Here is a 15,917-nt window from a genome sequence, read left to right on the forward strand (position 1 = left end):
ATTATAATAAAATGTTAGCCACCTGTAGACGTAGCTGTTGTCAATCCATCAGACTTAGAATCCTTAAGAAAACAGAATAAATGCACCATTAGACAGGAGAAATAAAAATTACTACTTCCAAAGTTCACCCTTTTTTTGGAAAAGATAAGCAAATAAAGACTTCTGTGCTCAAATACTGCACAACAGTATAAAACCATCTGAATTCAAACAGTTACATCTGGACGACTGGAAAAGGCCAAGATGACTTTTCATTTCATATACCGCTATACTATTAAGGTTTCCACTTGTAAGACTCCAGAAAGAATCCCCTCCCCCTTCCTTTTCTCAATATAGAAATCTGTCCCAAAAACAGAGGTGACAGACATCAAGAAGTATGTCCTGAGAAGTGTTCTGTCAGTAAGCAATTTCTGAGGTTTGTAACTATCCTGCATCTAAGTAGCTCATAGTAATAAAAAAAGCAAGACCTTCCTTCAGGGCACAGCACACCACAATTTGCTTTGCCTTGTTTTTTGAGCTCATCTGGATACCTATGAAATCCCACTGCTGTTTTCCAAGAGTTCTTACAAGAAAGACTCCATTGCCTTTTCTCTTAAAAGCTGAAACATCACATTCAATTTATTTTCTTTAATAAACTGAGTTCTGAATAAGCCCAACAGAAGGAAATGTCTGAACTGAACTTATAGTGAGTAGTATGGAAGAATCATTATCTATTCTGACTTTGTTCTTTACATTTATATATACAGTTACATTGTGGAGAGATAACTAGCTTTGTTTTCAAGAACAGGTCAATATTTAAATTACAGAACTAACTAAATCAGGCCACGTGCCTTACAAAAAAGGTTTTAATCTTCAATGTCAATGCTGACGATAAACCTGCTTCAAGTATTTTAAAGCAATTACTTGCTGCCGCTGCCCCTGCAATTTCTCTAGTTCTTTCTTCAGCTCTTCTGAATACCATCTCTCCTCCTGAGGGGGGAAATGAAAACAAAACAAAAAAAAGGAGATGGGGAGAGAGAACTATAAATTTGGTTGCTTAAGACAGCGGAACACTTCAATTTGAAACAAAGAACCAAGTGCAAGTAAAATATATTTCCAACCTTCAGTGAAGCTTGCAAGTCTTGGACTTCTTGTCGGAGCAGTGATACTTCATCTCTGAATAAATATATCCACAGAGTGGAGAAAATGAATACACAGTGGTTACATTTTGTCAATTATACACACATTGTAACATGTTAAGTAACTGGACTGATAGCCATGTACTACATAAATTACACAACTATAAAGTTATTTTAAGATTTTTTTGAAACTTAGAACAAGTCAGAATAGCATCACTTTGCACATTACTTGAAAAATACTAAACATATTAAATGGCTAAGTAAAGAAATAGATATGAAAAGAAGTCTCATGAAAACAGAATGTAAATCTAAATCAGTGCCATCAGCTCAGCCACATGAGTTCATAATGACAAAGCTATGAACTGGAACATTTAACTGTTTTGCATGCCTTTTTACAAAAAAGAAAGTTTATTCTCCTTCACTTCCCAAATCATGTAAAGGAACGCTGCTAAGTGACAGCATGCTATCTTACTCCTGAAATATGCAGTTACATAATTTTTCATCCACACAGCAACTTGGTATGCCCCACAGACACACTCACTAAATGGTCTGAATATTTAAAGCCTTAGAATTTTAAATTCCCAAATTTCATGCTCAAGCCTCCAGCCATACAAGAACACAAGATCCCAGACTATAACTGTTACTAATTGATTCACACAGCACCCTTCAAAATCACAGGTCTCCTACAGAGTTACACAACTATACACACAAGGATAATGTTGCATTACTGAGATACAGCCACTCCAAATCAAGAATACAAGGGTCATTAAAATAATGCAAAATTACTCTTTCTTATTGTTCGTACAGTGGCAACACTGAGGAGTACACAAAATATATATGTGGGGGTACCAGTGCCAACAAATTCTCTCCGTTTTATACCATACAGCTTTATTGCTGCTGGTGTGCATTATCCCTTCCACCGCAGATATTCTTTTAAATTATCTCATACTTGTGAAAAAAAAAACCTCTACAGCAAGTGCAACATGCACTTAAACCAGTGGAGGAGAAAGAACTCCAAGGTGGACCAATTTCAGTGACGAAACAAACAGGATACTGGGAGATTTACTTGTTCCAGGGGAAAATTTTGTTACGTACACATTATTCTGCCTTTGTGATACATTCACTGGAGGTTTGCAAATACAACTTTACTGAGGCAGGTGTAGCTGTATTCCAAAACCTGTCCACTGGCTGTGGGTGGAGAAGAGGGAGCTGCTTACTCACCAGTATGAGTAAGTAAATGAGCTAATATTCAGATCTAAGATTATAAACAAAATCTCAGGCAGGTGAAACAATTAACTGTATTGGAGTTGGGCTGGACATATACCAGACCTGCAATACCAAAGCATTTAAGATGCTGTGGTCTTCACAGTAGATTAAAGGGTTTGAGCTGTATAATGCTAGTTTGTAGTAGAGGGGAAAGGGAGGGAAGCAGCAAGGAAGGAGTTAGTAATGTAAGGACCCTTCCACAGGAGTTGCCTTGATATCCCCAACAAAATTTTGCTTGACAGTTTTAAGATCAAACCTAAACTCAGTTCAATTGACCAGTGGGAAATGAATGCAGGGGGGGATTAGTGTAAGGGATCACTAATGACACTGTAACTTTGCTTTTCTTCCCATCATCCAAATCCTCACCAAATTTCCTTTTCTTCTAGGGCTGTGACAATCCCTTCCTCAGCACATCTGAGCCTAGCATCAGGAAAATCCTTAGTGCCTTTTCATTACAGTCCACTCTGTTTCCCACTTGTAATGCCAGTGCCTACATGCTAGTCCTGAAGGCCTTGCTGAATCACACTGGGGGGAGTTACATGATTTACTCCTGGAACTTATTCATGGTAGTTGACTGGGGAGTGGGAGGAAGAGGAAACTGTGTACCTAACATTGTATACCTAACTTTTCCTATTGACTAAATATGGAATTTCACTTTCCAGTCTTGGTCCTAAGAAATGCACGTAAGCTTCACACATGGAGAACAAGTGGAGTGGCTCCCTGCTGCAGGCTGCAATATTACTTAATACAGAATTCTAAGTCTTGGAAAAACATTTATGTTGAGTGACTTTCTCAAGCACGCATACAAATGAGTAACATTAAAGAATGCCACACTAATAGGAAAATATAGCTCATGTGTTACACAATAGCTCTCACCAGACTCTTTTCATTCCATCAAAACTCCCTGACCTTGTCCATTTTTTCAATTATGTGAGAGAAAACAAAACCACTTGTCCTTAAACTGTTGAGAGACAGGGAAAAAAAAAATCTAGATTTCACCAGCCAACATCTGGTTGACATTGGAAACTTGCAGGCATAAAAATAAATATTTCATAAACTATATAAACAATATAGTGATGACCAATAATTCCCTCATGTGAAAGCTATTATCCTACTGAAGTATCAGCTCTGGCCTAAGCTGTATTACTCCAAAAAGGCTTATATCAGGCAGAGAAGAAATATTCATTATTGAATAAATGTGCACATCAGAGGCCCAGTATGACTTCACTAGTACCCTATCACTTTATCCTGTATAAAGCCCCAGTTTTGATTTCTTTTGTTGCAGCAGCTGAGAGAGAAGGCAGCTATCCACAAGGAAGGAGTCATCCAAGACCTCTGCTAATGCTGGCTCCTCTTGGCTTGCCAGCTTTGCACAATACTGGGGAGATATGGATCTGCATTTGAGTAACAACTGAAACATGTTATCTTCCACACTCTTTTCTCACCAAAGAGCCACGCTCTCTTGAGTTAGTTACATAAATACATGTATTTCTTTCAATGTAATTATTTGCCCTTTTGGGTCACATTTCTGCTTCTGACAAAACATTTGAACTGTTCACCTCCCAGCATCAGCAGAAGCAACAGGGTCATGTGCTGTGTACCTCTGTGCTGCTCACTCTGACCCTCCCATGTACAAATCAGGGGAGTCTGGGGGAATGTGACAAAACAGCATCATGGACTGCTTTTACAATAGTGCAAAACAAGCACTGAACAGAAAATGAACTAGCAGGAAGCAAAAAGAAACCTTTGTAAAATTTACCTCCAAGAAAAACTTTCCCAAAGCAACACAGACTACTCAGTTAAACACTTCTAGAGAAAGCTTCACATTATCAGTTCCTGCTACATGCAGCTGCTCACAAAAATAAAACAACCTGATTTGCTTCCTTGGGATTATTTAACAATACAGTTTTGACCAAAAAAATTAAATAAACTAGTTAAGATTTCTGAAGATCAGCATGGAGTTTCTGAAACACAGGAGAATTACTAGCACAGACAGAAACTTCTCAGATTTGCAAATAACTAGGTAATAAGGGAAGCTATTTAGGAAAATACTGATATTGTAATGACCCAGTAAGTACACTAATTAACCAGGGACAAAATCGGGTTTCTTCTCTATCTTTAGGGCTGTCCTCCCCACTCTCAAATGATGATATTTTCAGCTCTGTGTTGGAAATTAGGAGGAACCTGTATTTTTTCTGCCACACTTGTAAAAATCATTCTGGTCTGTAATACTGCATTGTCAGCTGAGTCAGAAACAGGTGACTTAATATCACAAACACACGTATCTGATTTTCATTTACTGTGGGATCAGTATCAGACAACATAAGTTTCAAGCTGCCTTTTAATTCTAGTTGGAAATGGGACATGAACATCTAAATACTTGACTACGTAAGTTCAAATTAATAAAACCTTCAATGTAACTAGAACCAGCTCAACACTGGCACAAAGGCACATGCACAAATGAGTACTGTTTCACCTTTCTGGTGACAGATGACCTTCCCCTCCATGAGATGAATCAATGCCAGAATTATGAACTGCTTCATAGTGCTTGAACAGCTCCTCTGCTGATCCATGAGACTTCATACAGAGAGGACAAATAAAGCCCTAATATAAAAAGAAAACAAACAAACAAACAAACAAAAATTAGACACTTTTTTCCATTTTATTTTTATACATAACTGTAATTTTTGTTTGCATATTTAGTAAGTATTAAATGCAATTTTGAAGATTCATACTAATTCTTTCATGCTCTGATAACAGGTTTTGCAATTAAAAAGTTAGAAAATGCCTACAAAAGTCATATTCCATTATTCAGTGAGGTTTTTTCCCCAACAGCATTACATGCTAGCAACAAAAATTTATTTAGCAAAATAAAAGAACTGCTCTGCAATTTCTTCCCCCCCAACAAAACAATTTTTCATACAACTTTCCATAAAATCGCATTCTTATTCCAAACAGAAGGTAGCATCTGGAGTTTGGTCTTTAAAAAGGAGATATAAAGACCCACTCTAATGTACAGTTATTCATAAACCGATTGCCTGCATATTGAAACTACTGATTTTAATATGGGCCAGACAACTAAGAAACACTTTTTACCCTTCACATAATTAACTGGTAAATGCCATTCACTTAAATAGCATATCAAGAAAATCAGATCTCTACAGCCTTAAGAATCAGAAATCATCGATTTTCTTTCCAGCACATACACTACAAGCTTACCAGAGTGGAAGTTTAGCAGATCGATGCCCTCATTCTATCCATTAGCCCACAAATAAAAAGGGTGTTATGTACCTCTTTATGCATCTCTAAATATTTGGGGAGTGTCCAATCTGCCACTTATCAGAAGTACCATCCACCTTATTTTTCACAATTTATTACATCTGGTGTTGGCTGCTGGACTTTATACTGATTCTTTACTCATGTGGTTATGGTGCCAACTCTAAGCCCCACACCCATGTACACTTCAGCCCATAATGCAACACAGCAGCAACACTGAGACATTGCAGAGTAACAGCTAAAAACCTAGTCCCACATTAAGGGCTTCCACTAATTCCAAACTGTGTAAAAGGAACCTCGTGTAAGTGGGGTGCCTGCCTTTAATTTTTTAAGGCCCCCTGTTCCTTTAATTTATTTCAAATATGCACTTTTACATTTATATGTTATCCTTAAGTTCCTTTTACCACTACAGATTGTAGTGTACTCCAACACTAAACCAAGGCTCTCCAGTATTCAAGACAAGCATCCTCTAAGTGGGACTAACACACTTCACCATTCAATTTATGAAGGACATATGAAGAGTTTTGACACTTCTTTTCAGCTCTTAACTCTGCATTTGGATGTTGACAGCCAAGCCACAACACTTTAAATATTAGTACAAAATGAACATACTATATGTGTATGTCAATAACCACAATGGTACCCATTTATTAACTTGGCATTCACAGTATTGTGTTTCACTAGTCACTAAGAATTCAACAACCTAACATTTACATTGTTTTAACCAAGGAAAACCACCATGTTCAGCTACTCAAATGTAGCCTGAGCTCTGAACAGAGCCTTCATAATTTCTTACTATTTATTTAGTGTTTCAGAAATCAATTACTAAATACAGCTGCTTGCCAAGTCCACCACATATCATATGGAAGACTAATTTTGCCATAACTAGACCAAACAAAACAGTATACTCATTCCTAAGCAGGAAACAGGCATTTAACCTTAACAACCATTTATTTATTTGCAGTGTTGATCAGCACAGTTTCACTCCACATTATACCAAGTTAACTCATACATAAGTATGGCTACAGAAAATTTGTTCAGCTACTAGGTTCCCAGTAATGTTTTTGTGATACAATTAGCATATGACACCAGTGAGAGTCACTCTGAGTACAAGAACCAGAGGGAGTTTCCTGGCACACAGCAAGTGGCATTGAACCATAAGGCATCACAAAATACAGGACTGGGGGTTTTTCCTAGTAGGTCTTGCAGAAAGCAGTCAGTTTAATACAATGACAGTGCAACAGCATCCTTTTGGGATGAAATGCTACAAGGCAGTTCTCAGACTTGTGTTTACTTTCCCAGTGATGAGAAGGTCTGCTGCTCATAGAGAAAAGCATATGTTCCTCATAGTTCCAGTAAGCACATCTAGAAAGAATGAGTGTAGAAAATTGCCCTGGCCTCTCTGTCCTTTTGCCCTTTATCTCTTTTCATTTCAACAGCAAAATATGTTTCTTTGCTTGCGGGGGTTTCTTGGTTTTTTTGGTTTTGGTTTTTTTTTTGGGGGGGGGTTTATTGTGCTTGGGGTTTATTCTGTGGAAAGAGGAACCCTGGAAAAGAGGAAAGAATAGATTACATGTGCAATTAGCCCAGGGGGATGGCAATCATTCACCTCCATTATTGGGCAAAGCCAGCCTTTCCAAGCAGGCAGACAGGCAGGCAGATTTGAAGGCAAGGTCCACAAGGACAAGGGGCCAGAGGGAGAGCAGAGCTGCCAACCCGAGGGAATGTGGTGCAATTGAGCATGCAGGGTGGATGGGAGCTCTGGAGAGGCGGGTGAGCTGTCATCGGCACAGGGGGAAGCACGGACAAAACCTCCTCCTCTTCTTGGTAAAACTGCCTTCCTCTCACACAGGCAGGAATGAAGAGTGCAATCACCCACCAGTCCCAGGCTCTCCACCAGCATTGCCATGATCATAGCTGCTCTCAGGTTTGAGGGACACGGTGCTGTTGGAGTCAGCTCTCACATGCACCCTTAATCTAATGCAGCTTTTTCTAGAGGTCTGACATACAAGCTCTAACAGAGTGAGGTGTCAACAAAGCTCCCTCACAATAGAAAATGTCATCCTCCCTGTACAGAGGTGGGCAGGAACACTGGCTCCTACAGATGCAGGCATAACCACTCACACATCAGAGCCTTAAGCTGCATGAACCCAGGAACCAGCTGCATCTCACAGGCTGATAATATTCACTGTCAACTCTGATGGCAGCAGCACCAACTCAGTTCTCTTTAGAGTAAGAAAATAAGAATCATCTGGATGTTCCTGGCACCAGGCAGTAACAGGCAGAAGTGCATAGGTTTCTTGGACTTGTAACTATAAGCCCCAGGTGACAATCTTGTTTGGGAAAATGGGTTAGTGGATCACTAATTTTACCTCTTTAAAAAAAATTAAAATTAAATACAGCCAAATAAAAAGTATCTCTCAGTATCATCTTAAAATGAACTTTGTACATATGTGCAGAATTTTACTATTCTAAAGACAACCGTGTAAGAGGAAGAAACCTGATGGTCTGAGATGCTTAAGTTTAGTGAAAATTTCTGCCAGTTTGCAGGAATTTATATCAAGTCCAGCATATTCCTACATCAGGACCATGCCTGTCCTGGATGAAGAGGAGATTGTGTAGCTACAACCAAGAGATGTAATTTTGGTCATCACAGCTTGGGGGAAGAGCAAAGGCATCCTTCCCAGTAAGCCTGGGATCCCTTAACTAAGCGACTCATTTACAGAGGAAGCAAGCGGGAGAGCAAAGCATCTTGAATTTTGGTCACATTCCTTTCAACACGCACTTCGGGATTACTTTGCATAAAGAACAGTCATGGAGAAGTGAAAGGTATTTCACATTCTACATTTAATAAAAGCAAAGACATCACTCACAGTCCCTTCAGTGCTGCACTGTAATTCGTTATTCCCTAGCTGATGTTTCTAGTTGGGCTTTATCTTTACACAGGGAGAAAAGAGCCTAAAAGAAGTTAAATTATGACTACTGGAGGGTTGATTTATCAAGAATCTTCTCACTAGGAAATGACAATTTATTGAATTCAAAGATTTTTGCACATGCCTGTCAGTTCACAGAAATGAAACTAAAAGCACAACTACATGCACTAGTTTTTAATCAAGAAAGAGTTCTTGAGATCACCACAGAATTTCTGAAACAATACAGAGAAAGAACAGCAATGAAAAAAAAAAGGCATTCAAACCAAACCCCCATATACATGCACAAAGAAACAACTAGGAGACAGCACACAACTTAAAGCTCAAATAGCCCCTGGCCAAATGGTCAAGGCATTCCAATGAGAGTAAGTGAGATGCTAAATTTCAAATCCCAGTTTTCTGATCCAGACGGCAATGTTCCTCTCTCAGGTGGATGTCCATGAGCCATGCAAGCATCAAGTACCACCAGAGCACCATGCCATTTGCACTGGGACAGGCCTTCCTCAGTGCAAAGACTCCAGAACACATGGGTTTCACTCACAGCAGAACAGAAATTGCTATGCAGAAGTTTTGTAGAAAAGCATCTGACCTCAGCTTGAGTTATAATGCCATATCTCACAAAAAGTCTCAGACTCCTTGAAAGCACCAGAAACTTTTTTACTTGCCTTTCTCAAGACAGACTTACAAACAGCCCAAAGAACAGAAAACTACTTTTCCCCTCTAACAGCTGAGATTTACTTACAGGCTTGATAAAGTTAAGCTTCTCAGTGCTCTATCTCCTTAAAGCCATTCAAGGTAAATGATTTCTTTCTGGTAACGTTAGTGTTTGTATGAATCATTAAGACAGCATTCTTTGGGAAGTATGCCAGGATGCTAAAAGCAACACTGGAAGGAAACACTCGCTACGAAAATGAGCGTGGGGTTTGGGTTTTTTTTATACCAAAATAATTTACAGAGCTATCAACTGTTGGAAGAACTTTGGCTTACAATATTGAAACACAGTGCACAGCAAAAGCAGGGGCACAGACCCACAGGCAGACAAGTGCACAACCAGACCAACTGCAGGCCACCATGGAGCCCTCCTAATCTTCACACTATTTTAAAATGGATGCAGAAATATTTATGTAACAGAAAAATGAATGAGTAGGACTGAATGGATTCTGGGTTTCTGTCTTGTCCTTATATTACTCTGTAGGACTAGGGGTGATGGGGTTGGCTGTGCAAAGAAGTATTTTTGAAAATTTCAGCCTTTTAAAAATATTGTCTTACTTTTAGTGATTTTTTTCATCAGCTGAAGGCTACCAGCTGAGGTTTAATGAAAAAGACATTTACATGTAAGTGCCTACTCCCCAGTCACTACCAATGCAGAGCTATTTAACACAATGGAGCAAGAAACTAGTCATCTGACTTAACAAATTTGTATACCTTAGGTTGGGTCAACATAACAGTTCCCAGGGCTCCATCATAAGTAACTGGAGCCTGAGACACCTACATAAAGATGTATTCAATCTCTCTTCATCTGCCAACTGCTCTACTTTTCCCTTGAGCTTTAATGAAATGGTCTTTTAGAGCTAATATGAAATCTTGTCTTAATTAGTTAATGAGGGAGAGCACAGCTTACTTTACTCAAAGTTCCCTTTTCACAAATAAAACTGGAGTTCTCTGGCAGAAAGATGACACTTCTTGAAGGACAGTCCCACAGGCAAAACAGTTTTCATAGGATGGAATTCAGACAAACAAAAAAACAAAATAAACCCACAAAACCAAAAAAACAACCAAAAAACACCACCCCAAAAAACTCCCACTAACCCACACTCCAAAAACAAACCCCACAAAATTATTTCAGGACAATTGACACTTTTACCATACAGAAAACATTCACGTCTATTCTACCACATATACACTATAGGACAGCTTAGACCAACCCAAAAACCAGTATGCACTTTAACATGCTTGGCATTCACATAACTAGGCTTTAAGTTTAAATAGATTTCAGTATCTAAGTTTCACCATTGACCCTGCAGAAATACCAGGTCAGCACCCCCAGCTACAGCCTGTTTCCAGTGGGCTGCATGAACAAAAAGCCAACAGCAGTGATTCAAGCCCCGTAACACCTTCTGGCCATGACTGATGTTCGTTTGCCCATCTCAGAATCCACACTTACATTAGCAACTCTCACACAGCTGTATTGGTACAGCAAGCTGTGTGCTGTGAATAAAATCCAACATGTTTAAAAAACTGAAAGTAAGCTCACCATTCATGTTTCTTCCACTGCAGGTGAACCTCCACAACCTTCCTCAACACAAGATACACATCTTCACCAGCACTTATACAGTCTAAGCTAAAACTCAGATATTCTCCAGTTACACAGTGATTTAAAGTCTGAAACATTTTACGTGATGGAAGATCAGAAACTGCTTATATTTAGGGGCAGTGGAGAGAAACATAAGTTATATTTCAGAGCTGAAAGATGTATCAAGTAGCTTCCAGACTGTATTTTCCAAATATATATCAAAGCAAATTAACAGAATTCTCAGGAATTTCTCAGAAGCAGAATAAACAGTCTGCCTAGACAGCAATGGCAAGACCATATTTCATAATTTATTTCAGAAAGCACACATTTTGATTTTAAAAAATCATGACATATTTTAAGTTAAAGAATAAACAAATTAGGTCACTCCCTCTATATACTGCTAAAAGGAAAATACAGTTGACATTTTTTCATGTCTTTCACCACACAAAGCCCTTTCCTCTGTGTGTACATAAACAGTAAGATGACAGTGGCTTTCTCAGATAACATCTCTATTTAATCCTTAGAAAAAGATAAAAGGGTCATATTGAGTATAAGTAAGACCTGCAGACCATTTCAATTTTACAACTAAGTATTTAAATTTCTGGACAAAGAGAACAAAGATGTATTTATACAGTATTTTATACCAGACTGCAGAATTGATGTCTTCCTGGAAAAGAAGTTGGATTCTTCCTAAGAGGAACAGAACCAACATAATTTCTAGTTCAGTTCTCTTATGTTTTTATTGCTATTGATGAGTAAGACTACAACTGTGTCACAACCTACAAGACTACAATCTTGTAATGAATTAGAAATTCTAATCTGGTGGGATCTCTATTCCTTAAAGAAAAGTCATCTTACATGGCCAAGTCAAAACAAATCAGTATCTCTCATTCTTTATTCTCTTAATACGATTTGGATGTTGCAGGAAGTTAATGTACTAATGTAGCTCAATCAATGATTTTTGCTCCTGTGCAAAGCAGGCAAGTACTGCTGAGGTGAAAACAGGCACCACAATCTAATTTGAGAAGCAACTGAAAGAGAATATCAGCATTAAAGCATTAAATTATGCTCTGTGCAATAACAGTCTGCAACAAGGGCACACATAAAAACAGAAGATTCAATCAATTGCATCTACAGTAAGAGACAAATCATAAAAAAACCCATAAAGAATGAGGACTTTTTAAAGACTGACATAAAACCCCCACATTTTTGCACAACTACTATGCCAATTTACACTCTTTGCAATTCTGCTATGAAAAGCCTATTCAGAAAACATCAAGGTCACATCTTGCTTGTATTAGCCAAGAAACACATTCTTACTAAAAATCTGGAAAGTTATGAAGACTACCCAAAAGAATTGTTTAAAAATTGTCTTAGATTTAGGCCAATGTAAATAAGACAACAGATATCAACAGCAGCTATATTCTAAACGCTGCAGGGGTACCATACAGTGGTAGTTTTGGATGCCTCAGATGAAAACAGGACAGAAGTCTCAAACTATGCCTCTATACTGACTCACTTGTTTAGATGTTCTGAATGTCCAACAGAGACTGTCAGGAAATGCTGCACACAGTTTAGAAATGTATCATTCCTTTCAAAAAAAGAAAACAAACCAGAAGCTGCCACACAGCCTTTGTTAGTGACACCACTGTATATATGGAAGTTGGGAAACCGTGTTTGGGAACTCAGCGCTGCGTATGACTTTCATACAGCATTTGTTTGGTTAAGCTGGCTATACATGGACACATATTTGCCAGCATTCTGGTGGCTATTCCTGCAGCTGAATAAGCCATTGTATTTTAAAGTAAGGTTTCATCAACGCTTGGGGAGCAGGGAAATTGCTACACTGACATTTTCACCAGTTATCATATGCTTCAATTCCTAGTTTGAAAAAGAGAGCTGCACAGAGAGCTGTTCAAGAAGATGGCCATAAATCAGGCTGTAGGCAAGTGGCCAGAAACCTTTCCCACAACAGAGTGCTGCAGGTGTGAATGCCTGTGACTGAAAAACAAGACCAACTCACTGTATGGAGGACAGAGGGAAGGAAGGGTAAGGAGAACAGAGGGGCAAATGGCCTGACTTGCTAAAATTTTCCTCAGCTGATAAGGTGTATCAGTGGAAGAAGGATCAGCAAAGAAACTACAGGCAAAATCTAAAGCAAGACACTATGACTTTTGTTAACTGAGTAACAGTTTTTCAGGTTTCACAAAGAGTAACCAAACACCAGCCTTGCAACACATCCTATCTCCTTGTTTAAGGAGAATTCACTAGCAAAAAAATTGAATTCACAACATGCTTCAGCACTGTTTCCAACAAAAGGTATTTGAACTTTGCCCAGCACTATCCACAAGCAATAACACTAAACACCAGTTTAAGTAAGCCAAACCAAGCAATCATATGTCTGCTACATAAGATGACATTGACAGCATTATATCATTGTTATAATGCTGTCCCAGAAATGGCAAAGATTGAACAAGGTGTGACAGCCTGGCTGTGTTGCTGTAGTAAACAATGTGTTTGCTACAAACGTAAATTATTATTTTCCATCAGCAAACAATCAGCTTCTCAGTACTTAAGCATTTCAAATTTTTCATACTAGTACTGACGATAGTTATTAACAGAATTCCCCACTTTTTCAATGCTTCTAGGCATTCTGATATAATGAAAGATCAAACTGAAAAAAACCCCACACATATTTGCTTTCTTTGTTTCTCAGCTCTTACAGATATTTACTGAACCACAGGACAAAGAAATACAGCTTTAGCAATAGGAAACAGCAACAGTTAGAATTTGTATTTCAAGTGCCACACTCAATACACAGTTTATCAAGTTAAAAAGCTGTAATCAGTTCTCGACAAGTGAAAAGTACTGACCAAGGAACTGACAAAAAGTCAAAGAGGGCAAGAACCCTGCAGCCAACTCCATAAAATATGCTAAACACAACCAGCTTAAATAAAACAGTAACTTCTTCTAATAAGGGCATTAATCAAACCACCTCTGATGGTTCACATCCCACACCATCACATCAGGGATGCCACAGCTTATTCAAGTACAGCACTTCCATTGTGACCAGACAATAAAGAAAATAAAAAGCTGACTTGACCACGACAGAGCACTACTAAAGGCTTCTGCTTCAACAAGAGGAGGTGAGGAGTCCATCAAAAGCCATGCTCAAGTTGTCCTAGCTCAGAGGAGGTCCCAAGCGCAGCACAGGTCAGTCTTACCACAGATCCTTCTCACTTTAGCAGATGACACTTCATACTTGAAATGACATCTCAAGTTATCTCTAGAATAATCAATGTATTGATTGCTTTCATCATCTTTGAGAATAACATCCAACAATTTGAAGTTTTCCCTTCAAAAACATAGGGCAAATACACATAAGGAAGGAAAAAAGCACTACCTAGCAAATGCACACAACAATAAACACAATAAAATTGTATCACACACACAGCCTAGAATAACCACTTAGATTTCAAAACTCAACAAAAGTAACATTGGCAGAAAGAATGGAAAACTCCACCTCTATACAAACTTAGTGCACAGCAAGCTGCCTGCCCCCAGAAGTCTAATCTACTCTCTCACGGTTTGCAGCAAAATGAATGAGATAGCCTTGTGCAACTGGAGGCTGTTAACTTACAGAATCTAAATTCTGGTTCTGGAGCATAAAAACACACACTTTGTTTTAATTGTGTGGTTTCACACTGCACATCTGGAAGAACTTAGAAATGCACTACAATTTATGTCTATTAACTGAAGCAGCCTTTGCATATCCTTGGGGGCATTAAAAAAATCCAGTAAGATTATATATTAAAAATTTGTTTTTCGAATTATTTGTATAATGTTGCTGCAATACATAAGCTCTTAAAGACATTCAAAAAGAGAAGTTTCTAAGTTTTTTATATTCCCACCCTCTATTCTCTTTTACCCAATGTACCTATCTTGCACTAGAAATCAGCTTTAAAAAAAGTTAGCTAGTAAGAGCTCGAAACACTGATTTTCTCAAAGGATGTACCTGATCCAACAACATGCTTATCATGACACTGAGTCTGATGTGAAGCAAAGCAAATAAAGAAATAGTCTTATTTATAAGAAAGTCAAACAAAAGCTGTTTTAAAAAGGTATATATCAGTAACTGCAAGTCTTCCAATATTGCAAATGTCTCATGTGACAGATAACTGCAAACCAGAAAACTAGACATAAATTAGTTCTGCTGAATGTATACTTTGGAATCATGCATATGAGATCAAATTGTCTTTAAGCAAGGAATCAAAAGAAACAATTTAAAAAGCTGACACCCAAGCCACAAGAAAATATGTAATTCATTTAAAGCAGCCCATTACCAAAGCTATTTAAATAAAATAAACAAGACCCACACTAACAGCTGGGAGGTCACGAAGCTCCTGTCTTCCTTCTGTCCCAGTGTGCTCACTCTGGTAATGTTCAGACAGATCAGTGGGAGTAACACACACTTTCATACATAATGGACAGATGAAGCCCTGTGAAATGTATATTTGTTTTTAAGAAACTAATAAAGATAAAAAATACGCAGATCTGGAATCAAAAGTTTAAATCCTTATGCTGAAAGCTCTCTACAATCACCAAAAGCAAAGTCCATTTTCCTTTGGAGAGATATCTTTTGCAAACCATACCAATACCATAGAGAATGCAAGAAGGAACAGTTATTAAGGACATGAAAATAAACAAATTTAAGACATGCCTTAAAAGCTAGGACCATGTTGCATACTACTATGTATTTTCCAGACACTCTTGGTACCCCTTCATGTGACAAAGGAACAAGTTGCATAACAAATTGTGAATGGAGCATTACAAGGCATCACGTCACATTCATCATGAGGTTTCCCATAAGGGTGTTCAGCTGTTTCAGAGAGAGAGGGAAGAGTGGTGCAGTGAGATTGCAGAAATGTCTCTATAAATTAATCTCTATAAATTAATAAGCAAGTTTGCAACAGCAGCAGGAGAGGCTAAGGCAAACCTGTCTAGTTAATGCAGTTAATTGCACTAAGAAAAATCTCA

General features: G+C 38.3%; 1 protein-coding gene across 3 annotated transcripts in view; it reads right to left on the bottom strand.

The window, feature by feature from the left end:
• EEA1 (early endosome antigen 1) overlaps positions 1-15,917 on the bottom strand; it is a 67,679-nt gene that overhangs the window by 41,586 nt on the left and 10,176 nt on the right. Inside the window, exons 3-7 of one of the 3 annotated variants that reach the window (XM_085046472.1) lie at positions 15,257-15,379; positions 4,858-4,985; positions 1,098-1,152; positions 901-966; positions 23-62 (exon numbers count right to left, since the gene is read on the bottom strand). In XM_085046472.1, the coding sequence (XP_084902598.1) occupies positions 23-62; positions 901-966; positions 1,098-1,152; positions 4,858-4,985; positions 15,257-15,379 (412 nt within the window). Of the gene's footprint in view, positions 1-22; positions 63-827; positions 967-1,097; positions 1,153-4,857; positions 4,986-15,256; positions 15,380-15,917 lie in introns of those variants that run through there. The other 2 variants (XM_085046481.1, XM_085046491.1) reach the window with 2 other exon arrangements.

The sequence above is a fragment of the Lichenostomus cassidix genome, chromosome 1Aa (genome assembly GCF_008360975.1).
Source record: "Lichenostomus cassidix isolate B80296 chromosome 1Aa, HeHo_3.0, whole genome shotgun sequence".
NCBI classification, from domain to species: Eukaryota; Metazoa; Chordata; class Aves; order Passeriformes; family Meliphagidae; genus Lichenostomus; species Lichenostomus cassidix.